General features: G+C 42.0%; 1 protein-coding gene and 2 long non-coding RNA genes across 3 annotated transcripts in view; all 3 read left to right on the top strand.

Annotated features, from left to right (window-relative positions):
• LOC146968656 (FHF complex subunit HOOK-interacting protein 1A-like) overlaps positions 1 to 19,832 on the top strand; it is a 27,281-nt gene extending 7,449 nt beyond the window's left edge. The window contains exons 6-16 of the mRNA XM_085759510.1: positions 1,447 to 1,548; positions 10,620 to 10,676; positions 10,775 to 10,861; positions 11,717 to 11,884; positions 12,005 to 12,084; positions 13,114 to 13,295; positions 14,018 to 14,129; positions 15,424 to 16,805; positions 17,609 to 17,793; positions 18,231 to 18,351; positions 19,254 to 19,832. Of these exons, the coding sequence (XP_085615636.1) occupies positions 1,447 to 1,548; positions 10,620 to 10,676; positions 10,775 to 10,861; positions 11,717 to 11,884; positions 12,005 to 12,084; positions 13,114 to 13,295; positions 14,018 to 14,129; positions 15,424 to 16,805; positions 17,609 to 17,793; positions 18,231 to 18,351; positions 19,254 to 19,486 (2,709 nt within the window). The 3' untranslated portion in view covers positions 19,487 to 19,832. The remainder of the gene's footprint in view (positions 1 to 1,446; positions 1,549 to 10,619; positions 10,677 to 10,774; positions 10,862 to 11,716; positions 11,885 to 12,004; positions 12,085 to 13,113; positions 13,296 to 14,017; positions 14,130 to 15,423; positions 16,806 to 17,608; positions 17,794 to 18,230; positions 18,352 to 19,253) is intronic.
• A 2,317-nt stretch (positions 19,833 to 22,149) lies between these two features.
• On the top strand, positions 22,150 to 25,072 carry LOC146968655 (uncharacterized). Its single transcript, XR_015038210.1, has 3 exons — positions 22,150 to 22,280; positions 23,078 to 23,215; positions 24,757 to 25,072. It is a non-coding gene; the product is annotated as an uncharacterized LOC146968655 (long non-coding RNA).
• A 217-nt stretch (positions 25,073 to 25,289) lies between these two features.
• Positions 25,290 to 26,693, top strand: LOC146968654 (uncharacterized). Its single transcript, XR_015034335.1, has 3 exons — positions 25,290 to 25,551; positions 26,116 to 26,232; positions 26,433 to 26,693. It is a non-coding gene; the product is annotated as an uncharacterized LOC146968654 (long non-coding RNA).
• Positions 26,694 to 27,500: the final 807 nt, after the last annotated feature.

The raw sequence follows: 27,500 nt of genomic DNA, 5'->3' as shown, positions 1-27,500 counted from the left end.
CTATCTATCTATCTATCTATCTATCTATCTATCTATCTATCTATCTATCTATCTATCTATCTATCTATCTATCTATCTATCTAATACATATAGCAGAGCTTGACAAAAATAAATCAATGAAATAATAAATATTATATATTTAATGTTACTGGGGATGACGATGCGCCTTTTGTTTACTTCCCGTGTCGGCCATGTTGGCTCCACCGCTGCCAGCTTCTGTCGGTGTGTGTTCCAGCAAAGACACTTGAGTATGTGCCACCTGTGTGTGTGTGTCTGTGTGTGTGTGTGTGTGTGTGTGTGTCAGATTTAAGACCATGTGACCACACTCTGACCTCAATCTTTATGCAGAGAGCAGATTAGTAAATCAGTGTGAGATTGGCTCGCGCTCAGGGGAGGGATTAGCAAGTCTGCACGTGATTGGACGGCGGCCTGATTGTTAACAAGACTTGAGACTGCAGCTGTTTGACCACCGCTGCTGCTGCTGCTGTTGTTGTTGTTGTTGTTGTTGTTGTTGTTTACTTTGATGTTGCTTCCTTTGGTTTCTTTGGTCTCTTCTTTCTCCCTTTTTTCTTCTCTTCTCTTTGCATTTCTGCCTTTTTCTTTCTTTCCTGTCGTCTCTCTCCTTTCTTGTTCTGCATCGTGAGAAGTAATGATCTTTTTGAGTTACAGTAAAGCCCCAGTGTGTAACTTATTTGGCTTTTTATTAGCAGAAATCAAATCTGTCTTTCATAAATACGTATTTCACTGAAGTGGAATCACAGCCGCATACAAATGAAAGCTTTCTGGTACCTTAGAATGAGTTGTTACAAGTTGTTACAAATACATAAGTGGGCGACGCACCGAACCGAGGCGGCCATGTTGCATCGCCATTTTTTACGTTCGGTGGCAGCAGCGCGACCGTAGGTAACCACGGAAACTCGGCGGAGCTGTCGGCTCGGCCTGTTAAAACTGTCACCACTGTTTAGTGTGAGGAAGGACGGAGGCCCTGGTGTTGCATTCAGGTGCAGTCAGGCAGACGGCCGTCGGCAAACCAACCAGATGTCATTTTACTCCACGAGAGAAAGACGGTAAAACAATACCACATCACCATGACAACATATTGTCATGCCTGTATTGTTTTGCCTCGTGCTGGCGGACCACTGTCTGACGTCTGCCTGATTTCACGTGAATGCAACATCAAGAATACGTTCAGATATGCAACCGCACCGCTAGATGGAGGGAATTCCTACATACTATCCCTTTAAATGAGAAGAGCCGAAAACACCAGACAAATCAAACTTACATCATTTGTTATTTAATCAGTAAAAACATCTCATCTCTTCTTGTCTCTCATCTGCTCTCATTCTCTGCTCTTTATGGGATTTCATTTCTTTAAAAGCAGATGTGTGTTTGTGTATTTGTGCAGCGCTTACCCATGTGTGTGTGTGTGTGTGTGTGTGTGTACAGGTGCTGGCCACAGGTCTGTCCGGTCTCTACTCGTCTCTACCGGCCAGGCTGCAGGTTTACAGCGAGGACTGGCACTGTCTGGACCAGGCCGACTGGCAGCAGGTAACCACGACGACCGCACAGTGCATGAGTGACAGGGTGACATGATGACATGACATCTCATTCTGTTAACAACTCCTAAAACCAGATCTACATCCGGCCTTGCATCTTTCCAGTCAGCTGCTGTCTCTGACTGGAATGCATTACAAAAACACCTTAAACTGGATAACTTCATCTCCATCCCGGCCTTCAAAGACGCCATCTCACACCTTTTTACAGATCATTGCAGCTGCTTCCCTACTATTTAACTACTCAACCATCTAACCCTTTTCTTCAGTTTCTGCTTGTTGAACGCCCATACCTACCGCCGTTGGCCTAGGCCACTTTCTGTGACACACTGCTCGCTTATGAATCCTGTAATATCTGTAACAGACATTTACTCTCTTTTATGCTTGTAATAATCTTGTCTTCTATGCTTGAATATCCTTGTTATTAACTTTTATGCCTTGTTTCTGCTAAATGTTTGTATTGTTGTGTATATTTGCTATTGTCTTTTAACCTATCTTTTCTCCCTCACAGCCCCCCCTCCTCCCCCTCCCCCTCAAGAAGCTTATGCCTCTTGTCAGGCCATCATTGTAAATAAGAACATGTTCTTAATTGATTTCGCCTGGTTAAATAAAGGTTAAAAAAAAAAAAAAAAAAAAAAAAAAAAAAATGAAGGAATGAGTGGAAGGATGAATAAGAGTCTGAAAATGAATCTAAACCAAGATTTAGGGACTGTAGCGGCCCTTGGTTCCCAATAAAGGAGGCGGAGAGTTCCTTACGGGTGCATGAGTTTATTTCTTTGGTGTAGCACCGTGAAAACTGAGGGAATATACAAAAAACACAAGAAGAAAAAGTTTAACACATTGCACTTCACATACCACTTCCCCAACACAGATTCAAAAGCACCCAATTTATTACTATAAAAAGCAAACAAACAAAACCACATTTTATTAACCCATTACAAAATCACTAAAACCTTATTTAAGGAATAAAAATATAATTTGAACGGCATCACCCCAAAACCAAAAAATAAAACAAAACATCAAAAATAAAGTACTGGCCCAAAATTAAGATACACACCTTGTTCCACAAACCAAGGGGCTAATAGGAGGATGGAAGGTGCCGTCTATACTGTGTGTCACTGTCTCCTGATAACAGAACAAAACCAAACTATAAGGGAACCTGCACCAACACAAAAATTACAAATAATTCAACAAAGAAAACTCACTCAACGAGCCACGGACATGCTTCAAACAAAGCCAGCAGCACAAACACTGAGCCAACCAGGGGAGAACAAAGGGAGGATGGTGGTGATGTGCACAGGTGAGCGCACACACCCACAGGAAGAGCTTACAGGTAACAGTGGCCTCCTCCCTTTTATACCCCAGAAAACTGACCACTAGATGGCAGTGATACACTGACTTTTACAGGCACTTGAGTGAGAAAAATAAAAGGGGGAATCAGCAGACAAGACACAGGAAGGCTGAGATGGCAGCTTTAAACAATTACTATCATTTACACTCCCACCAATCATGTTATGATAAATATGTCCTCATTGAATCATACATGATTTTTTTTTCTTTTTCTTTTTCTTCCTTTTAACAAGTAATACATTTCTCTTGGGTTCAGGTTCATAACCTTTGCCATCACTGTATTGAACCACAAATGTTAACAGATTGGCATAACACTAGCAAACACCAAGTTGCTCATTCTCTAACAAGAGCACCAACTTCTGAATGGGTCTTTCGACAATTGTGAGTTTCCCTGATGATTTCCGATCTCCCACTTGCACTTTGACCTTACGCACTAGGTCATCACTCCCTTGAATGGGTTCAACCACTCGTCCCAACTGCCACTGATTTCTGGGAAGAAAATCATCCTTGATGATGACAACATCATTAACTCTAAGGTTACGCCGAGGCACATGCCACTTTTGCCTTGTAGAAATATTCAAAAGGTATTCTTTCCTCCAGCGACTCCAAAACTGTTCAATCAGATATTGCACTCGTCGCCACCGTTTTGCTGCATACATGTCTTCCTTCACAAATTTCCCTGGGGGTGGAAGAGCGACTTTGGGCTTCATCAGGATTAGATGATTAGGTGTCAAGGGCTCTAGTGATGTGGGATCATTGATGCCATCTGTATTCAGCGGGCGACTGTTAACAACGGCCATAGCTTCATAGAACAGAGTTCGAAGTGAAGCATCATCAAGTCTGCCAGGACAGAGAGAAAGAGTGGCGTTCAACACATTCTTCACAGTCCGGATTTGGCGCTCCCAAACACCACCAGCATGACTTGCCGCGGGGGCATTGAAAATGAACTCACATTGTTTATCCGCCAGTTGAGCCTCGAGTTGAGTGACATCACACTGCTTTAATGCTTCTCTGAGCTCGTTCCTGGCTCCCACAAAGTTTGTGCCATGATCACAATGGAGTTGGCGCACAGCTCCTCTGAGGCTGATGAAACACCTTAAGGTAAATATGTCTGTCGACAGATCTTCCAACATTTCAATGTGAACAGCTCGGGAAGAGAGGCAGGTAAAGATGAGTCCATATCTCTTATGTTCCTTGCGGGCCCTTTTGATAATGAACGGTCCAAACACATCCATACCACTATATGTGAAGGGGGCTGACACCTCGACTCGTTCGCTTGGAAGCTCAGCCATACGTTGCTCCTCTACTGGGCGTCGAAGCTTCCTACACTTCACACAATTGTATATCAGCCTGGCAACAGATTTACTCCCACCAATAAGCCAAAATCCGTTGGCTCTAAGCTCCATTTGAGTTTGACTTCGGCCTTGATGGCAAATCCTGTCATGGTAATGTGACAAAATGAGCTGAGTAACATGAGAGCCCTTTGGAAGGATGACTGGATGTTTTAGTTCTTGACTGAGGGATGATTGCTTTAGCCTCCCACCCACCCGAAAGAGGCCCTTATCCACAATAGGATCAAGGCGAAAAAGAGGACTGGAACTAGGGAGACTACCTCCTCTTTCAAGTGTTTTCATCTCCTGGGAAAATGCTCGCTGCTGAGCAAGCTTAATAACCACATCAGCTGCTCTCTCTCGTTCTTCCACAGTCACATGATTACCATGTCTTCGCTTGGATGCCAGCCTTTTAATTCTTGCAACAACCTTGAGAAGTTTTAACCAAGATGAAAATCGGCTCAAAGCATCGAGCACACTGTTGGAGTCACTGGTGTTAGTGGTGGCTACATTCACTTGAACTGCTCTAACTTCAGGGTCACCGACCAGAAGTTCAGTGGAGTAGTTTGGTCTAGGTTTCACCTCTTGCTCCCACAGGAATTTGGGTCCTGACATCCAGCTTGTTGAGGAGATATTGGAGACATGTAGGCCTCTAGATGCATGGTCAGCTGGATTCTCTGACGTCTCAACGTAATGCCACTGACCAGGGTCTGTTTTTTCCTTAATCACTTGCAGGCGATTTGCGACAAACACATGAAATCTTCTAGCATCATTATTGATGTATGCCAGCACAACTTGAGAGTCTGTCCAAAAGAACTCCTCATCAATTTTCATTTCAAGTTCAGTTTTCAACATGACGCTCATTCTGGCAGAGATTACAGCAGCTGAAAGCTCCAGCCTCGGAATGCTCAAGATTTTTATGGGTGCCACTCTTGCTTTGGCCATCACAAGGCTGCAGTGTATTTCATTTCTGTCATTAATGTACCGTACATAGGAACATGCACCATAACCCACATTACTAGCGTCCGAGAAGTAGTGCAGTTCTGTCCTTACAATGTTGCCAAAGTTGTGTGGGTGATAGCATCTGGATATCTTTACTTCTTTTAGGTTTTGGAGGCCACCTTTCCACTCCTCCCACCGTGAATGTACATCCTCAGAAAGGGGCTCATCCCATCCCTTGCCCGTGCGACACAATTCCTGCAAAATGCACTTCCCAAGCAAGGCAAAGGGGGCGACAAAGCCTAGAGGGTCGTACAAGGAGGCGATAACTGAGAGAATACCCCGGCGAGTAGCAGGTTGGTCCCTTAAGTTGATATTAAAACTGAAGGTGTCATCTTCTATTGACCACTGAATGCCAAGTGCACATCCGACTGATGTCACATCCAAGCCAAAATCATGGGATTTAGCAGTTGTCACCCTTTCTGAGGGATCAACACAGCTGAGAACCTCTTGCCTATTTGAGTTGAACTTATGTAGGCGCAAACCTCCTCTTTTGCACAACCTTTGTGCTTCAACAATCAAGTCTTTAGCTTCCTTGATTGAACAAACACTGGTTAGGCCGTCATCTACATAAAAGTTCTTCTCGATAAAGGCTGAGGCTGAAGGATGAACAGATCTGTATTGCTGTGCTAAATACTTAAGGCCGAAGTTGGCACAACCAGGGGATGAGGCAGCACCAAAAAGATGGACGGCCATCTGGTATTCTTGGGGTTCTGTTTCCAAATCTCCATGCTCCCACCACAAAAACCTCAGATAGTTTCGAACTCTAGGTGGAACAAAAAACTGATGAAACATCCTTTCAATATCACATACAACAGCCACAGCTTCCTTCCGGAAGCGACAGAGGACTCCCACCAGTGAATTAATTAAGTCTGGACCGGTCAGGAGAGTATCATTGAGGGAGACTCCACGGAACTTTGCTGAGCAATCAAAAACCACCCTTAACTTGTCTGGTTTTTGTGGGTGGTATACACCGTGGTGCGGTATATACCACACAGTATCTCTCTCAGCAGGGGGGGGACTGGTTCAGCGTCTCCTCTGCTGATGGTTTCTTCCATAAAGGTTTTATAATGATCATGATACTGTTTATTGTTCTTCAATTTCCTCCTCAAAGATTGCAGACGGACAAGGGCCAGTCTTTTGTTATTTGGTAGTGATGGTGGAATGCTGCTCTTAAAGGGGAGGGGGAGCTCATAATGTGTGTCTTCTCTCTGCTTTATGTTGTCACTTAGGAGTTGGATGAAGCGGACATCATCTTGTGACACATACCTGTCTTCATATCCCTTCTCATTAAAGTCAGACTCAAGAATTTTAAGAACATCAGTGACTGATGGAGTTGGTATTTCCTTCGCTGCAATTCTGTGCACGAAGCTCTGGTTTCCCAGTCTGTCGAGATGGGGATTAGATGAGCCTGTTATACTCCACCCAAGCTCGGTTCTCTGTGCAAAGGGTTCGTTTCCATCACCTCTGATGACCTCCAGAGGGGCCAGTGCTAATGGACAATCATATCCAATTAGTAACCCCACTTCACAGTCTTGCAGTGGTGGAAGTTTGTCAGCTAGGTGTCTCAGGTGTGGCCACTGCAGAGCTGTCTTGGCAGTTGGAATATGAGATCTGTCCACTGGGATAAAATCCCTGGAGTAAGCCTTATGTAGCTGAATGTGGGTTTCAGAATGAATTCCTCTAATTTGCAGCCCATGGGAAATCTTGCTTGATATGATAGTGTCGACAGCTGTCATTGTGCTTAGCTTCAGTTGAACAGATGATGCGTTCACATTAAGTTCCTTGAGCAAATCCTCCAAAATAAAGGTTGAGTCGCTCTGAGTGTCAAGTAAAGCATAAGTGAGCAGCTCTCTGTTTGGTTCTTTCACTGATGACAAAAATACAGGTACAATATTAGAGGTGGAGGAAGAACTTTGAGTCACGGCATGGGACAATACATTGTGGATTTCCTGACTTCTGCTGTCCTCTGTGGAAGTAGAATTTTGCTCCAAAGCTGCCATAGATGCAGTTCCCCTTTCTTCATGCAGGCAGGTAGGATGACGCCGGCCGCATGCACTACATGTGTGTCGCCTTTTGCAGTCCTTTATGACATGGCCCTTCCACAGACAGCCAAAACAAAGTTGGTTTTCTCGAATGAATGTCCTTTTATCTTCCATGGATTTCTCTGCAAAGGTAGGGCACTTAGCTATTCCATGCATTTCGTCCTCACACACTGAGCAAGGTGGTTTTGACTTAAAATAAGTTGGTTTGTGGGTCACAGCAGAGGGGTTATTAGACTGGGCGCTTGTATTTAGAGTACTTGCTCTTTTGGGTAGTCTGTCATCCATGGCCTTGGAGTTAATCAGGAATGGGGATGCAATGGGGTTGCATGCTATTCGGGCTTCCTTTTGTATAAAATCTGTAAAACGAGAAAAGCTTGGATAATCACCAGATGCATCCAACTCATCCACAACGATTCTACTCCATCTGTGCACAATCCAATCTGGTAACTTCTTAAGTAGTTTATGATTTTCCTCACAGTCATTTAAGATGTCTAGCCCCTTAACATGGGGCATGGCCTCAGCACAGCCCTTTAAGAAGTCTGCAAATTCTCTAAGGGCTGGAGGGTCGCTTCCACTAATTTTGGGCCATTTCAAAAGTCTATCGCGGAAGGCCTTTTGGACGATAAAGGGATTTCCATATCTTTCCTGCAACAATGCCAAGGCGCTATAATAAGCATCTTCAGAATTCCGGTAAAAGAATCCCTCCACAGCCTTGCGTGCTTCTCCTGAGAGATAATGTTTAAGATAGAGCATTTTTTCACAGGCTGGGAGGGGCTTCTGGTCAATAAGGGCCATGAAGGAGATCTTCCAGTCAATAAATTTTAAGGGGTCACCAGTGAATGTTATTAATTCAGGGGGAGACAGCCTGCTTACACTTAAAGAGCTTGCAATGGCTTGGGCTAAACTGACTGTGTCTTGACTTGTTGTTTCAGGAGAGATCTGAGAAAGAAATGGAGCAGCCCGTGGGTTTAGCAAATAGCTGGACTCCACCCTTTGATGCACAGAGTGAATCTCAGCAGGCCCGCTCTCTTCTTCCTGATTCTTCACACTGCCTTCAAGATTTTTATAGGCTCTTACCCGGGCTGCTGCTACTTCCACCTCGTTTTCAGCTTCCAGCTGTCTTAACTTTAACTTCTCCTCTTCTCGTTTAAAAAGCATTTCAGCCTCCTTCTGCCTTATTTCTGCCAGCATTTTTGCTTCACTCTGCTTCCATTCATTTTCCATTTGACACAATTTTACTTGTTGAACTTGTATTTTTTGCATTGCCCTTGACTTCTCCAGTTTTACTAAAAGCTCTGCTTCAGCTTCGGCTCGTTTGCTGGAAACCATAGAGAGGGAGGAGTGGACCGAAGGTGTCTTTGTTTTCTGCATTTCCTTCGCATATCCAGATTTTACTGAGGGTTCTGCTTCAGCTTCAGTTTGTTTACTAGAGGACGCCTTTGAGATTACTGTTTCTGTGTCGGTGTATCCAAAAATGGAGCCATGTTCATTTTTATTTAATATCTCCCTTACCCTCTCCTTCTCCAGTTCATCATTAAACATGTTTTCAATAGTTCCTTTTCTTTTACAAACAAGATCACAGATCTCCATTGTGAGGGAGATGCAGGCATCCATTTTCTTGGTAATTTCTGGGGTGGAGGTGCAGTTGCGTCTGATAGGCTCATAGAATTCACACACTGTCTCATGTTCGGCTTTTATGTTTTGTTGAATGCTGTCAAGGTCGTCCAATGCGCAGAATCCCTTCAGTTTTGTTCTGGAGTCTCTTGCTATTTGTTTCCAAGAGCTGTATGCTTTTATGAAGTCTTTCTCATGTTGTTTAGCCCTCTCTTCTCGCAGCTCCCGACCCTTGTCTGTTAAAGTTCTTTCACGGGAGCTGGACCTGGATGATTGACCATTAATGTTGTCCATCTTTTGTGATTTGAGTGACATTTTATGAGGCTTATTGTATTAAAGGTTTGTGTTCAAATAACTGGGCTGTGGTTCATTTAGTTCACAGGGTGATGCCTTCACACATTATTTAACAATAAAATATCATAACTGTAGCCAAATGAACACGCAACAGCTATGAGCATAAAAACTTATATTGCTCTTTACCCTTTCAACATTTTCATGTAAAGAGACATTGTAAGTGTATCATTCATGGATAAAATACATGGGCTACTGTGGCCTTTACCGTGTGTTTGACTCTTAAACCCTTGAAACATTTAATTTCTACTTCATGTTCATTCTTGACATTTAACTCAAAAACAACATTCAGTGCGTTGCTCCATTTTCTTTCTTTCTCCCGTTTCTTTATTATTTCAGTCCAGTGTCTCTTACTGCATTTGGCTGTACCTTTAGAAGATGGGTTACTGTTCATTTACTGCGTGTGTGCCAAAGTGCAGGCTGCGTGGGCTGTGTCGGCTGCTGACGAAGGACGACGAGGATGGCTCGGACGTGATGGTCAAGTTTTCACTGTAGCGGCCCTTGGTTCCCAATAAAGGAGGCGGAGAGTTCCTTACGGGTGCATGAGTTTATTTCTTTGGTGTAGCACCGTGAAAACTGAGGGAATATACAAAAAACACAAGAAGAAAAAGTTTAACACATTGCACTTCACATACCACTTCCCCAACACAGATTCAAAAGCACCCAATTTATTACTATAAAAAGCAAACAAACAAAACCACATTTTATTAACCCATTACAAAATCACTAAAACCTTATTTAAGGAATAAAAATATAATTTGAACGGCATCACCCCAAAACCAAAAAATAAAACAAAACATCAAAAATAAAGTACTGGCCCAAAATTAAGATACACACCTTGTTCCACAAACCAAGGGGCTAATAGGAGGATGGAAGGTGCCGTCTATACTGTGTGTCACTGTCTCCTGATAACAGAACAAAACCAAACTATAAGGGAACCTGCACCAACACAAAAATTACAAATAATTCAACAAAGAAAACTCACTCAACGAGCCACGGACATGCTTCAAACAAAGCCAGCAGCACAAACACTGAGCCAACCAGGGGAGAACAAAGGGAGGATGGTGGTGATGTGCACAGGTGAGCGCACACACCCACAGGAAGAGCTTACAGGTAACAGTGGCCTCCTCCCTTTTATACCCCAGAAAACTGACCACTAGATGGCAGTGATACACTGACTTTTACAGGCACTTGAGTGAGAAAAATAAAAGGGGGAATCAGCAGACAAGACACAGGAAGGCTGAGATGGCAGCTTTAAACAATTACTATCATTTACAGGGACTTTAAATGAATAAATACATTAATTGATTCATGATCTGACTTGATTAATTTGATAATTGATGATGTCGCTGTTACTTGGTGTTTGGGGTCGACAGGTTCCAGCTCTCGTCCACTTCCTGCACTCGCTGGACTTCTGTAGCGCCGTTACCAAGGTGATTTAAACACAAACACACATTCACACAAAGGCTCTTTAAAAAAAGAAGGAAAAAAAGGATTCATCACCCTGTCTGTCTTTATCTCCTCTGCTCAGGTGGCTCATCCCTCCATCAGGGCCCAGCTGCTGAGTTACATCTACAACGGCTTCTTGGTGCCAGTCCTGGCTCCCGCTCTGCACAAGGTGTCAACACCTCTGATATAACGTTGAAATATCATGAGTACCTTAAAGTCTATTTATGTATTTCGAACATGTTGAAGAACAAAAATTGGAAAGAAAAACACAAAAGCGTAATCATACATATTCGAAAAGGAGAGAGAGGAAGCTGTGAATCTTATTGAATCCCACTCCTTTTCCACAAATCATGAACAAATCACTTGTCCCACTTCCTTAATTGCCCTTTATTACATTGTTTGTGTCAGGGAAAAAAAAGAAATTGAAAAAAAAAACCCCTACAAAATAAGACCTGTATTTGGATTTTTTAAATTAGAGAAGTTTTATCAACAGAAAGCAGAACGACCCCCGCAAACATTTTATTCTGTAGCTGCTTTTCTGGGACAGATTGTGTAAGATGTTTGTAAAGCCTTGATTTGTTAAATATCTAATAGCTACAGTTCAACTGCTAAATAAATGTATAGGATTAAACACATATGTGTATCATCAAGTAGTATGAATAGTAGCAGAAAATGTAAATACACACAGATTGTCATACATGGGATCACCACTAGAGGGCAGATGTTAAATCTTGTTTTCCAGTTGAATAATTCAATTAGAGCTCCCTCAGAAAATATCTTATAGATACAAATGAACACAAATGACAAATGACAAATGACAAATGACAAATGAAGATAAAAATTAACATAAGACGTGAGAAAAACAGGTCTATGTTCATCCGTGTCACGTCAGGATGTAAATAAAGCTTGAGAGATGATGGTTGAACACCTTGTTATTCAGGTTCGTATAAACCTTCCTGTGTGTGTGTTCGGTGTGTGTTCGGTGTGTGTTCGGTGTGTGTTCGGTGTGTGTGTGTGTGTGCAGCTGACGGTGGAGGAGGTGATGACCACCACGGCCTACCTGGACCTGTTCCTGCGCTCCATCTCGGAGCCGGCTCTCCTCCAGACCTTCCTGTCCTTCATCCTGCTGCACACTCACGACAACGTGCACATCCTGGACACGCTGGTCAGCCGGGTCAACACGCCCTTTCAGGTAAGCAACTGTCTGTCAGTCGTTATCTCGCACACATTCTGCAGCCGAACAGATTTTAAAAGAAAAGAAGAAAAAAAAAGACCTTTGAACCTTTTTGTCGTGTGTTGTTTTGTCCTGCAGCTGGGCACCGTGTCGTTGGCTCTGTTCAGGACTCTGATCGGTCTGTTCTGTGAGGACGTCATGCTGCAGTTGGTCTTCAGGTCAGTCCCAAGCAGATACCGCACTGAAAAAAAACCATCAATTTGGTTTTGTCGATTATTTTCATTATCGATGAATCTGTCGATTATTTTAAACGATTAATCGATTAGTTGTTTGGTCAACAAAATGTTAAAAAATGAAAAATGAAAAATCTGTTTCTGTTTCCCAAACCACAAGATGACGTCTTCAAATGTCTTGTTTTGTCCACAAACCAAAGAGAGACTCAGTTTATTGTCATAAAGGAACAAAGAAACCAGAAATATTCACATTTAAGAAGCTGAAATCAGAGAATTTTGACTTTTTATTCTTAAAAAACTACTCAAACTGATTATTCGATCATTGTTTCTTCTGCCATCAAGCTGTTAAATGCAGAGCTGGCCTGAAGCTGTAGTTGTTACAGTAATACTACTACTCTATACTAATACAGACAATGTGTTTTATATGAATACTGCCCTATTTACTTATTTATTATTATTTGTTCAACTTATTATACTTTTTATCTTACCTTGATCTCGCACTTCCCTCCTCACTTGTATGTTTGTGTAAATGATTGTATGTGGGTGATGGTCAGCTGTAGAAACAGAATTGCCCTATGGGATAAATAAAGTAATCTCAACTCAACTCAACCCAAAATAGTTGATGATTAATTTAAAAGGATAGTTCAACATTTTGGCAAATTGACCCATTGCCATAACCCCTAAAACAACTGGTAACGTTGTGTTATTATCTCATAGTGTGGTGAATGTGCTGGTCACAACTTGTCCACCAGAGCGTTGTGGAGTTGTTGGATTGTGTATTTGATGAGTTTGATGAGTCAAACCAAGAAATCCCATAATGAGCCTCCGTAGCGTAGCTCTGAGCAGCTCACGGCTCTGCTCCGCCGTTCTAAAAACAGCTTGCACCGACAATTAAAGGTAACGAACCTACTGCTATGACTATAGGGATTATGGCAACGGGCCAATTTGCCAAAATGTTGAACTATCCCTTTAATAATCGATTAGTGTTGGATTGAACATCTCGTGTCTCCTCAGGTATCTGATCCCCTGCAGCCACCTGAGCAGGAGGCAGCGTTGCTCCTTGAAGCAGAGAGACTGTTACTCCTCCAGCGCCGCCTCCTTCCTGCTCCTCATGCCCTCCTGGTGCCCCGTGTTCCTCCACAACGCAAACTCACAGTCGCACTCGGAGCACATCCACTGGCCCCAAGGAGCAGCAGGTCGGTACAACTAACACATGTACATCCACACACACACTTTAGGGTGGACCTCCCTAGCTCAAAGACGTGACTCCCATATGCTTTTATTCATCTATAAAGCCCTCATTGGCAAACTTCCCATTTACATCTCTTCATTACTTGTTGCTGTCCACAATCACTTACAACACCCGCTATTATTGGACAAACTGATTAATCCAGGTGTGTCTGACCATTGTGACTCCTCAGACACACCTGGATTAATCAGTTTGTCCAATAATGTAAAACAGGAAATGAAGGACCTGCCTTAAGTTCAGGAAGTAGTGGAGCTGTGCATAGAGCCCATTGCATATTCCCAAAGTTCGGACTGAGCTAGGGAGGTCTGCCTTCCCCACACATCTGGAATCATCTACAACTAAGTCTTAAGTTAAACTCATTTGTCCCATTCAATCACTACAAATCATTAATTAATAATTCCCTGTCTTCCGTTTGTAATAGTTTCCTCTGATCTCTTCTGTTCTGTCCTTTACTGTATTTTATTGTGTATATCTGTTCTGTATTTTGTTTGTTTTGCTTTATACTCTCGTCTGCACTGTAAATGAGGCTTGCCTCAGTGTACTAACAAGTTTAAATAAAGGTAACTAACTAACTAACTAACTAACTAACTAACTAACTAACTAACTAACTAACTAACTAACTAACTTTCACACGTGTGTGTATTAACTTGAACTCTCCGTCGTCCTCAGACTTGGCCGTATCAGACAGTGTCGGTTACTGCCGAGGTTCAGACTTCCTGATGGACGTAAACTACCTCCACTACCTCTGGGACGCCCGTCAGGCCATCGCCACCTCCCAAAGGTTAGTGTGTCGGACTTCTGGTTTCCTGTTGGATGAACGCTGGGACTGGAGCTACAGCTTAAACTGGTCCAACATTATGGTCTGGGAGTTTAAAGGAAAACACAGCCCCTTTTCAGCCTGTATTACACCTTGGAACTGTGAACTTACTTCAAAATGTTGAATTATGAACTATGAACTGAACTAGGTCATTTCAAAAATTTTGAACTGAACTTTGAACTAGTTTATGTAGAAAGCGAACTTTCCCAACACCCAGGTGGTGCAGAGAGTATGGGTATGTTGGTCATGTTAATAGGAGATAAGATCATTCATAAACTGTCCAGTCACTGGAGCACTGGGCCACTGTTGAGAATTGCTTTGTTGTGATATACTGACACCTGCTGGACAAACTCTGATACTATGTTTATAAGGGAGGCCTCCTCCCAAGGCTTCGTAGTGTTACATCCTCTATTAAGGTTTTTGGATCTGCTTGTAAACGCTTAAATTGACTAGAACATCTTGGATTCCACACCTGTGATACATTTCTATGATATGATGATGGTGAAACAAGGACTGCGAAGAAACATAGGATAAATAATGAATGTGATATTTCGGGGGTAAAGTTCATAACACAACATTACAGTTGTACAAGAAGTATAAACACATTTTTCTTAGGGTTTTTTGGGTCCATCAGTGTGCTAACTTGATCACAATGACAATTATTGACATTAAGAAGTATGTAGAATGCTAACATTTGCTGATTAGCATTAAACACAAAGTACCGCTAAGGTTGTGTCATCCACCCAGAAGTTGTTGAGATATTTTGGTAACCCTTTCATTTACAGCCCCCTAATCACATGATAATGTCAAGAAATAGCCAACAAATAACAATTAATTGCATAGTAATGTTAAGAAAAAGCCAATAAATCATGGTCAATTTCATGATAATGGCATTTTTTCATAAAGGCAAAAGATTACACATGCTTTTCATGCCTTGGATTTTTTGAGAAAGGCCAAAATTTTTCTCCACCAAGTCCTTGCAATTGACCGTTATTTCTGGGCTATTTCTATGCAATCAATTGTTATTTCTTGGCTATATTTCTCGACATTACTATGAAATTGACCGTTTTTCTTAGGGTATTTCTAGACATTATGAGGCAATTACTTGCTATTTCATGGCTATTTCTTTAGCGGCCTGTAAATTACTTATATGAGACTTTGTCATGGCGCTAGAGAAGCAGATCCTTACTTCTAATTTTGAGGAATAGCCGAGTTGTCTGACATCTTGATGAAGATGAGTTTTGTTGTCTTCCGGCAGGGCGTGTCAGTTCTGGTCAGCTCCGTATGACGGGATCAACCCCTCGTCTGAAGAGTACCAGTCCGACACACCGGGGGACGACATAGAGGATGAGGAAGAAATCGTACAGCGGGTCAAGAGCGACTCCATCTGCTCTTTGGTCATCACTCCTCCCCCCGTGGCCCTCTCCCCGACCCCCTCCTCCTCGGACACCATCTCCACGGGCAACCAGGCGGGAAGAGCCGGTTCTGCCCTGGAGCTGGAGTGGGACGACATTTTTGAAGACGACGATCTCTCCTCGTTGGCGCTGACGAACGGGAACGGCGGCGTTCCGGCCCCTCCTCCTCTACCTCCTCAACACATCCAGGAAATGCGACGCAATGCGATCAAGTTGGTTCACGGCTCGTACGTGGAAGAATCGGAGTTCCAGGACGACGTTCTGGTCTACGATCTGGTCGCGCAGAAGGACACGAAGGCGGCCATTTTGGAGCGACTCATGGCGGCGAACCGAAGGGCACGCGGAAGCATCTCGAACGGTCAGCGAATGTCGCCGGGAATGTCGATAGCGTCGATGTTAACGTCGACGGGGAGGACGGTGATGGAGACGGTTAACAGCATTATGTCGACGAGGAGGAGGAGCGAGGACGCGGGGAAGGACGAAAGAAGGAGCGAAGAGTTCGTAAAGGAGGTGAGGAGGAGTGAATTCTGTGGAAAAGAGACTGGGAGGAAGAAGGAGGTAGAAGAAGGTGAGAGAAACTGGATGGACGTACAAGCGGAGGTGAAAGGACATCAACTGTTCACCAACGGGTTCAACGGAAAGAATCACATCATCGACGAATGCGATGACGTTGAGGAAGACGACCAAGTTATTCAGAAGAGCTTCAACCTGAGCGACCTCACGACTGTTATTACCAATCACAATCACAATCACACAACAACACAGCACCAGCAGCACGTCGTACACCACAACACACAACCTCCACCGCCACGTTTAGAGACAAACACTGTACCCAACGGCCATCGTGAACCCGACCCTTTGGTTTCTGCGTCCAATACCTCCAAACCTCCAAGTCTGCCGGGTGGAAAAGCGACAAAGAAGGACGACTTCCTGTCCCAATACCAAGAACTCATGCTCTCTTTCGGGGTGGAGCCGGACTGTGACGACATCACGGACAACATCGGCTCGTTTCGGAGGCGGGTTCGAGCGCTGAGGCAAAAACTGGAAGAAGAGGAAGACAAACTCTACGACGAGTTTGAGTTTATCTCCCCGTGGGACGACGGAGAGGAGGAAGGAGAGGAGGAGGAGGAGGCCATGGAAGAGGAGGACGAGGACGAGGAAGGAGAGGAGCTGAGGAGCGGCAGCTGTAAGAAAGGCAGCAGTGGACATGGAGTTCCCTTCACAGGTACAACACATTTCCTGAAACTAACACACACATGCGTACTAACTAATAGGGCTGGGGCGATATGCTTTTCTCCCGATTCGATTCTTCTACGATTTTTTGGATGGCGATTCGATTTAAATTGCGATTCTACGATATTGCCGATTCTCTCGATTTTTAGTCTTCAGCATTTTTAACATTTATCTGCACACAAATACTGCAGGAGCCTATAAATTAACGTACTCCATTATAAAGTGAACTTAAACCCTTTTCAAAACCTGTACTCTCTGTATGTAAAAAAGGCTAACAAATGCACATTGCACAATATTTAAAAAAATCCCTCCCCCCCAAAAAAATTCAAAAACAAAAAAATTCAAAAAAAAAATCTATCTAAAAAAGATATCGCTTTGTATGTTGTGATTCTTTTTTTATTTTTATTTTTTATATATGTATGCTTATATGTCGAGTGTGTGTGTGTATTTGTGACAGTATATGTGTGTATTTATATTTTGCTTCTTCTTTTTGTGTGTGGGTGCTTTCTTTTTTGTTGCTGTTGTTTGGATTTTCCTTGTCTTTGTTTGTTTGTTTGGAACATACAGTCAATAGTAGGGCTATATTGTTTGCCAATAGGAAATACACTTGAATTGTTTGTATGTTCTTATTTTATTTTATTATACTGATTTCCATTTTTTGCTATATGTTGATATGAAAAATGAATAAAAAATTGTTAACAAAAAAAAAAAAAAAAAGATATCGTGATATTTATGTGAATGTGATTTTTCTCCCACCCCTACTAACCAACCTGTTGTTTCCTAACCGTGCCCTAGGGCCGTTCATTAGCGTCCTGTTGTCCCGCCTCGAGAACCTTCTGGAGAACTCCATTGCCGTGAACCTGTTGGTGACGGGCATCCTGGCCCAGCTGGCGTCGTACCCACAGCCTCTGCTGAGATCCTTCCTGCTCAGCACTGAACAAACAACAAACAACCAGCCCAACGTGCGCACGCTCTATCAGGTATAGTAACATCTACACACAAGTCGCACACATCCTGTTTGCAAAACTTTGTTTACCACAACTGAGAGTATTTCAGGAGCAATGGGCGACGAGGTGAAGATCTAAACCATTTTACCACGTCTGCTGTTTCCTCCTCCTTCTTCTTTCGTTGGTTTATTTATGAACGCAAAACTCTTGAGACGTGCTCTCTGGTTGGCTAGATTTTCCATTCGGGCTGCCGTACAAACATGGCGGCGCAAGTGGCGACACTCTTAAGCAAGACCCTTGCTATAAAGAATAAATATAAGGCTATGAAAACCAAACAAATTTTATAGCGATTATACACTTGTACAAATGGGTAGTTACCAATAAACCTGGCCAATTATTACACACTGGACCTTTAAATCCATTTTATTGTTTTCCATGACTCAATTATAACGCTGTGCATGTGTTTTCAGGTGTTGTTGTCGGTTCACGCTCAGATTGAGCGCTACGTGGCGGACAGACCGGACTATCCAACCCTGGTGACTGAGGCCTGGAGGTTCTTGTTGGCTAAAGACCAGGACAGCAAGTTTAGAGGTTAATGAACACACTCGTTACCTTATCATCAACAGGAAATCAAAGCCAGCAGCTGCAGGTTTCACTGCCTGAAGCTGCGTTTCCTCTACAGCACTGAAAACGATGCACCAGTAACAGTGCACAGAGGTGGCAACAGTTCCAGTTTATTACAGCAGCAGTATTGATATGATGTTGTAGGGCAGTGGTTCTCAACTGGTGGGTCGGGACCCAAAAGTGGGTCACGGACCCCTTCTGGATGGGTTGCGGACAGCTGGTCAAAAAAGTAAATAACAAATAATGCACATCTGATGTTGGACATGTCTTTTATTTTGAAAAATAACTTATTTTGAAAGGCACATGAGACACGTGAACACATGCAGTTGTAAAGGTCCTCCTCAGTTTCTTATTATTTGCTCTGAATGCAAAGATATGAGTTTCTTATTAATGTGGAGCTGAATGCAGTGAATCTTGTTTTGTTTTGTGGGTCTTTATTTTGTGCAATTTGATATATTCACTTTTGTGAATATGCTCTGAATGCAGAGATGCATTAGAAGTCAGATATATCATTTTGTTGGTCTCCATTTTGTGCAGTTGATATTTTTTTATTCACTTCCGTACATGTAGTTGTCATGGTCCTCCTCAGTTTCATTCATGTGCTCTGAAATGCACTTTGCTCAATAAAGAGCAAAATGAGTTTTTAAAGGCTTTAAAAAAAAAATTCTTGGTTTGAATTCTGGGTCGCGACTTAATGACCATGGGAAAATGTGGGTCCCAGAGTGAGACTAGTTGAGAACCCCTGTTGTAGGGAATAATATGAATTCTTACAAGAGATGGATTTTTGTTAGAAAATGGCAGATGCTGAAATACACACTTGTCAGCAGACTGATTTACCTTGAGTTTGATCTTTTCCTCACGTTCCCTAGAGTGCCTCGAGTCTCAACATGACGACATCATCCTGGACCCAGCTCTTCCAAACGGATCTGTGAGGAACGCTCTGGCTATACCCCCTCTTGGCGTCTTGCCCCCCTGCCCCCCGATCCCCCCTCAGGCCAAGAGCCGGGTGTTCGCCATCGTCCTGTACGCCGAGTTCCTCAAGGAGCTGGCCGCCATCGCCCAGGAGCACAGCATCGCTCTGGACTGCTCTGCCGAGGAGTAACGGGAGCGTTGGTTGGTGGTTTTTAAAAACGTTCTGTCCGAGAAACGGAAACCAATGCCACCGATGTACCTGTGAGCAAGAAGGCACTGCTGAAGACTCATCAAAGGAGCTGCTAATTGGCCACCAGCAGAAGACTGAGGGCTTGTGAAGTCTTAATGTACAAGCACAACACATGCAACACATCTTGAGGAGTTAATTCGACAGGTGTGAGTAAGTTATATTGTCTTTATGCATAGATCTGTACGCTATGTATACATATATGTACCTGGCAGCACTTGAATATTTTGATGTTTTCCCCTTGTGAATACGGATGATATTTATGTCAACGAAAATAATTTGATGGAGATTATTTTGAAGATAAATCATTTTCAGATTTGTATATATTTGTGGGATCAATGCAAATAGTTTTCTACATTTTTCTGAAATATTTGCACTTATTTCTTGATATGAAAAAAAAAAAAAATCAAAACTCTATTATTGTTATTGAACCGTCTTACTTGCAAATGCAGAAGACTTTATTTCCAGCCTTTTTAATTCAAGCTCCTACTCTGGAAGAGAAACTTGATGCATGACACTAAGCTAACCTGACTGAAAAACACTAAAGTAAGACTATGTAATGTTTGTTGATAATTATTGATTTTGATAATTATTGATTTAGTTACATAGTCTCACTTTAATGTGATTTTACATTAGATCAGACTTCAACAAACAACTGCTGATTGATTTTAGGGAAGATAGTAGGCTACTGCTAGCTAGGCTACTAGCTAGCTGCTACTAGTGCTATTAGATGTCTTTTAAAATACTATTTTTTCAAAATACAAGATCATTTTAATCCCTGAGGCCCAAATGTGCTTTCCTACATTGATACCAGCACCATGATGGAAATTTAATTTCATTTGGAGACACATTCATGCTCAACATAATTCAGCTGTTTTGTTTTTGTTTTTGTCAAACCATTCCCTTTTTGTTTCTGCTTTTTGGCAGAATTTGGGAGTTTTGAAATTTTAAGTAATTCACAACAATCAATATTCAAAAGCTTGATTTTACACAGATTTTCAGATTGATGTTCGTCCCTCCTGTTGTGTTATTTTGCATCTATAGTCAGAGCTGAAACGTTACGATAATGAACTTGTTTTCCTGATGTGTCTTTACATGCACAAACACAGTCACCCTTACAGAGTAACTACAAGGCCTTATACTTCGACCGACAAAGAGATTTCAGTGCAATAAACTGAGACACAAACGTGAAATTATGATCTTATGCAAATATCAGATCTGGATTTATCTTATTTGCTCTTGTGTCTGTGCATTTCATTGTTTTTAATGTAAATTGTGTGGATTTTGTGTGAAAATGTTTCTGTATTTTTTTTTTGTCCATTTCCACCTGAAAGGAAGTGACATTGTTTGCTGTTAAGCTCCTCTGGTGTTCACCTGTGGCACGTTCAGGTCAAGGGGGAAAAGATGGGTGATTTGAGTTATTGCTTGTGTCAGATATCATCCACCTGAGCTCCCAGATCGTTGTGGTGACTTCAAGCAGCGCTGCTCTCGGCCTGTAGAGAGTTAGTGCTGCCACCTGATGGTCAACCACTGCTATGACTCGTCTTCATTTTGCAGTCTTGTCTTTCCTTTTAGATTAAATCATTGCCAAGATGATGTGACAAATAATTAAAATGATTTTCAGACGGCCATAAAATACATACTTTGTTTCTTTCTTTTTTCCCCCCTTACTATCCTTTTGTGTTTCTTTGCTCCTACATTAATTCGTGTATTTGAAGGCATCAGTGGCAACATAGTGCATTGAGGCACCAACAAAGCAAAGGAAGTGATACCATCTCATCTCACCATCATCACCATTTAGCTAAAATGAATGCAAACAGGATTCTTCTTTGTAATAATTACACTTCTTTAGCCGTGAAACTTTCACTTGAACCACATCTTTGGCCCAGTTCGACAGATCGAGGACAAAAAAACAAACCGAATGTCATGTCACCCTCACCATAGCAACACACATTTTCAGAGAGGAAACACACATTGTTCTGAGAGTGACACGAAACAATGTGGAGCAGTTTCAGCATGACTGCCTTGCGAGTCATCCGAGAAAGTTGTGCGTGATTACACATGAAAATGAGACCGTTGGAGGATGAGTTGAATGGTTCATTAACTACAGAGTCTATGGTTGGTATAATAGTGTCTTTAAAGATGCTTCAAGTTTTATCATTGATTGAAAAAGTGAATTTTGACCTATAGGCTACTGAGAAGAAATACTGAGCTGGAAGCCGCACTGTTATTTCTGTGCTTTAGAGCAAATGTGTTACTTGTAAAACACTGTTTTAAGCACTTAAATCTTCATTATCATCACCATCAGTGAGATTAAAGTCATTCCGCTGCCGGGCAACAAGCCCAGAGTCATAAACAACGATCTTAAGCAGCAATAAGAACAAACACAACAAATATAAATTTTCTGTTTAATGCATTTTGCATGCGATTCAGTGATAAAATCAAAATGTGCGTGATCCTTTACAGTGGCTGTCACTGTAGCTACTGTCTCGCAGTGTAATATTATTAGCTGAGGCAGCATGTCTGGTGATGTCTTCTGCTGTGGTTAGCTAGTTCCTGTCGCGTATCGTGAATATATACATGCAAACAGAGATGTGAGGTGATGGCAGAGTCACACTGTCAGCTGGAGAGACAGACATTTCTCTCATCTGACATTTGGAGGGAACAGAAGCAGAAGAGGCAGAAGAGTTGATGGTGATGGCTACGATGAAGGTTTACCTGCTGATCTGGGCTCTTGGTAAGTCGGTGGAGAGAGAAAAAGCTGTGGTTTACTGTGTTTAGTTTGAAATGTCAACCTGAAAGACTTCTCTTGTACCGCACAGTCATGTGGGTTTCAGTCGAGTTACTTGCCATCAGTTCGCTGCTCATTAACCGATCTTTAACCAGAGACAGAAACACTCCAGAAACTTGAGCATGACTTCAAATCAACTTCAATTAATTTCTTAATCTTAATTTATGCACTCACTGACCTCGGCGCATGTCTTCTATCTGATGTATCTGATCTTTACCTCGTTGACAGCAGTTCCCCTTCAGAGTGCCACGCTATCTGACGTGTCCGATGCAACTGAGTTCCCATATCACACCTCACATCGCGCACACCACGGCCACAGTAAATAGTATTTTCTGATTTGCTATCGTACAGGAAACCTCAGACGTTCGGTGGCTCCATCAAGCAGCAGCTGGTTAAAATTAACAAGTCACAAAACCAACTGGTGCAGAATGTGTTGCAGAAAGTAGCTGGCCGTCGATTCAGAGCCTCAAGGGTCAAACTGTGTTTTATACACTAATGCAAATGGGTGCAAAGCATCAGGGAACATTTGTTACAACATAAGATTTGCTTCTTGAATATTTTAGAGATTGAAATCTCGAGAAAATACAGGAAGCATCTTAGATAACGATCTTTCATTAAACTTTCAAAGACTCGTCAATGACAGGTTGGCGGTTGGGTTCCTTCAGACTGTTGCAACTCTTGTGTTTTATTGTTGTATTTTTGTTACGTATGCTCAAGTTTGCTTGTTTTTTTTTTTTGCACAGCTGCCACACTCATGTTATCAAGAGGATTAAGTGGACAAAACAAAGTGGTTGATGATGAGGATGATGATGTTGAAATCAACGAAGATGTCAGTGGCGACTATGATGAAAATGACAGGGAACTCTTTAACAACCTTCAAGGTAACCTTCAACCCTCTCTACTCTTTATTTCTTTATGATTTAGACCAGCCTGCTCTCCACTTGATGCAAGTTTAAGTCTTATCTTTTTGTGTGAGAAATTGGAGAGCCAAGTCTGTAACGATGAATCAGTCAGTCGACCATTGATCTACCTGGAACCCTCCTCAGTCGAAACTCAGCTGCCGTAGCGAGACGAACTCTGAACTGAATGTCTCCACATCCTGACGCGATGTGCACGGGACCTTCGGCCTGTAAAACTACAAACGGAAAGAGCAAACTGTGTTTCAGCGTCTGATTCTGAGATCTGAGTAGAGTTTACACAGGGACGCAGGGCCGGTAGCATGACAACCAAAAGTACCGTTCAAAAAACGACACAACTCTTGATAACTAATGACGGTGTCCATTGTAGAGATGTGGATTGTGCAAGTGGGTAACACTTTACAATAAGGGTCCCTTAATTAACGTTAGTTAGGACATTATGAAGCATTAATTAACTGTTTACAGACATATTAACAATCATTATTATGTATTACTTAGGGTTAGGAAACACATTCATTAATGTAGCCTAGTAGTAAGCAGTTTAATCTCTCTTAGTTAAAGGGATAGTTCACCCAAAATTCAAATTTCACTCATTATCTACTCACCCTCATGTCAACTAAGAGCTGAGAGAATTTTCAGAGTCCTCTGTGCCTTCTCTGAGTTACGAGGGGGTCCGTGCAACAGTATTTGTCCATATAATGGTTGTGAATGGATACGAAAAAAGACACACCAAAAAACATCCAAATACCTCCACACAGCTCGTCTGTAATGTCCCTCTTGTATTGAAGCCCTGACATGAGAAATTGTTCAGAAAAAAATTAAATATGTCTATGTTTTAAGCTTGTTTGTAGCAGAAGCTCCCAGTGTCTCAGTTCACTGCTCTTCCTGTGTCAGTGTGAGATTTGCACTGACCGGCGGAACAATTTCTCATGTTGGGGCTTCAATACAAGAGGGACATTACAGACGAGAAGTATGGAGGTATTTGGATGTTTTTTGGTGTGTCTTTTTGGACGAAGAAAGTTGGTATCCATTGACAACCGGAGCCCCTGTAACTCAGAGAAGGCACGGAGGACTCTCAAACTTCTCACAGCTCTTAGTCGACATGAGGGTGAGTAGATAATGAGTGAAATTTGAATTTTGGGTGAACTATCCCTTTAATGTTTACTACTCAAAGTAAGTTAAAAAATTAAAGGTTTAATAATGTAATTAGTTATCATTATGAATGCATTACTCAGCATTAATTAACACATTAGTTTATATGCTTAATAATGTACTAACTCACGTTAATTAAGGGACCCTTATTGTTAAGTGTTACCTGCAAGGGTGTAGAGTTTAGGGACATTTGTGACATTTTTGCCACAACCACGTTTCCTGAACCCGGGCCTAGTGTTTAGTGGGTATGATCACTGACTGTACCGTTACACCGTGATGAAACGTCCTGCTTAACCTCCACGTTACTGTGTTTTAATGGCCGACCCGTTCTCTCTCTCTCTCTCTGCCTACAGTCAACATCACTGGAAGCCCCGCCTCCAGCCCCGCCTCCAGAGCCAACCTCAACACGCCCAGCCTCTGCCTCATCTTCGTTCTCCTCGCTCTGTGCATCTGTATCATGTTTGTTTGAGAGGACCTGATGTTGATGTAATCATAATAATAACAACCTTAACCCTAAATCTGTTCAATTACATTCTTAAGTTTGTATCCTAAAGTTGTTGTGGTGTTCCTGTTTGCAGACGATCTTACACTTTATCTCTAAATCTGTCGCCACACAACTTGAACTGTTCTGTTTCACTACCTTAAGTAAAAGTTTTATGTTTGATCTGATCTTAGTTGTGGGTGTCATTATGCCAACTCGCTGAGACGATTGGTGGATTAATCCAGGTGATCAAATGGTCTTGGGAATTTGTGATTGCCAGTTTGAGAAAGTCTTAAACAATCAGTTGTTGTTCAATAATCACCATCATAGTGCAATGCATATTTTGACATTATCAAGGAGGTTTCATTTCAACTTCTTATCCCAAATTGTGATGACAAGTCTCAAGTCTTTTGAAGTGAAAATTTCCCCTAAACCAAGAAAATTGACCGTGTCACGAGTGAAGAAGTCTGTGTGGTCGGCTGGTTCCTGTTTCAGTAGACAGATCGTCTCTGTAAGTGTGAGAGGAGATTTTTAAGTTGGTCAGTTAGAGAAAGTCCTTCTCAAACTCCTTCGACTGGCATTTGAAGGAGAAGAGCAACAAGAAGAAGAAGATAGGAGGTGAAAAAGACGGCGAGGATGAAGGTTTATCTGTTGATGTGGGTTCTCGGTGAGTCTGTGTTTCACTCCCTGCTTCCTTTGAGCCAAAACTTGTACCAGCCGGGGTGTGGTACACTAGATGGTACAGTAAGGTTTAAAAATGTAATGAAAACTTTTGGTGTAAAGCTTTTAAAGAGATTAAAGGGATAGTTCACCCAAAATTCAAATTTCATTTCTACTCACCCTCATGTGGACTAAGGGCTGGGAGAAGTTTCAGAGTCCTCCCTGCCTTCTCATCATCCAAATACCTCCACACAGCTCGTCTGTAATGTCCGTCTTGTATTGAAGCCCCAACATGAGAAATTGTTCCGAAAAAAATTAAATAAGTCTATATTTCAAGCTTGTTTGTAGTGGAAGCTCCTTCACCGCAGTGGAGGTATTTGGATGTTTTTTGGTGTGTCTTTTTGGACGAAGAAAAGTGAGCTCTGTTCGCTACCGTCATATGGACATGCAGTGCTGCACGGAGCCCCCCTGAAATTTGAATTTTGGGTGAACTATCCCTTTAACTCACATGTAGTCATAACTTATCTAAACATATATTTTTATTTATCCGTCTGTCTTTATATCCCTGTAGCTGCTGCACTCGTGTTATCAGGAGGATCCAATGATGATGATCCTCATGACATGGAAATCTTTAATAACTACAATTATTCATATGACTTCAATTTTTCTTCATATGAAGCTTATTATGGTGAGTTTTTTTATTATTGTTATTTTTATTTTATGGTGAGTTTTACCAATTCATACCTGAAAAATACCCTCTTATCACTGTAGGGAGGTAACAGTGACTCCAATAACCACAGTCTGCCCTACAGTGAACTACTGTACAATACATGTACTACATATAATTAGGGAAAACATATTTACATCTCTCTCTCTCTCTACCTACAGACTACAATGAATGGATACTGTCCGGAGCCAACGTCAACTTCCCCTGCCTCAGCTATGTTCTCCTTGTTCTGTGCATGTTAGCATTTTAACATGCAACTGCATCATCTTTGTCGCGAGGACCTGAAGTTGAACCCTGTAATCATGCATGCACTGTCAGTTTCCGTAATCTGTTCCATTATATTCTAAAAATAAATTGTGTTGTTTCTGTCTACAGATGAAGTCACTTTACATCTCTAACTCTGTCTCTGATTAAAATTCTGCATCCACAAATCTGTATGCCTCTCTATCATAGGTCTTGGTTCGTGTGTCAAGGTGTATAAAGCATATAAATTAACACTCTAACCAGCTGTGACCTAAATGAGCTGCTATGTGTTGATGCATCAGTCAGGGATGCCAAATATGTACTTTTCAGGATTTGTTGATCCGGTGGCATGGTGGCCCACGGGTATGTTTTTTTTTTTGTAATGGGGGCCTAAACCTAGAGCACTGGAAAAGAGAGTAACGACACGCATTGGTTCAATGGAAGCGCCTCCTGATGGAGGAATATGGGTATTGCAAAAGCGCCCAAGAAATGACAACTCTGCATTGTTGGTGAATGAGCAAGTGTGGTATTTTCAATAATTTAAGGACATTTATAGATCACCGTACGTTAATAGCATCATTGAGGATCCTTTACAGATAAACATTAACACATAGGCGAGTAAAAAAAAAAAAAGAAAGTTGTCTACATTAATGTTTCAATCTACATTTTGTAATAAACAAATTATAAGTATAACTTGATATGACCAAGACACCTAAAAACAAAAACACGGCCGTTTTCATCAATTTACAAGCAAGTGGGCAACACACATACATCGGAGTGAATGAGTTTTCTGGGCGCTTTTGCAATACCCATATCCTGCCACTCGGGGCGCAAAACCCTTACCACGGGAGTCAATGGTGGTGTCGTTACTCTCTTTTACAGTGCTCTACCTAAACCTAACTACTGACTAATGGCAGGGCCCTACAGGTAACAGATTAATGAATGGAGTAGTAGATTTTAAAAGGTAAAATGCCATAAGGCCTTGC

Source organism: Trachurus japonicus, chromosome 18 (genome assembly GCF_045865225.1).
Source record: "Trachurus japonicus isolate A0001 chromosome 18, Traja_1.0".
In the NCBI taxonomy this organism is placed as follows: domain Eukaryota; kingdom Metazoa; phylum Chordata; class Actinopteri; order Carangiformes; family Carangidae; genus Trachurus; species Trachurus japonicus.
The sequence above is the reverse complement of the archived record's forward strand: the minus strand, read 5'-3'. Positions and strand labels throughout refer to the sequence as shown.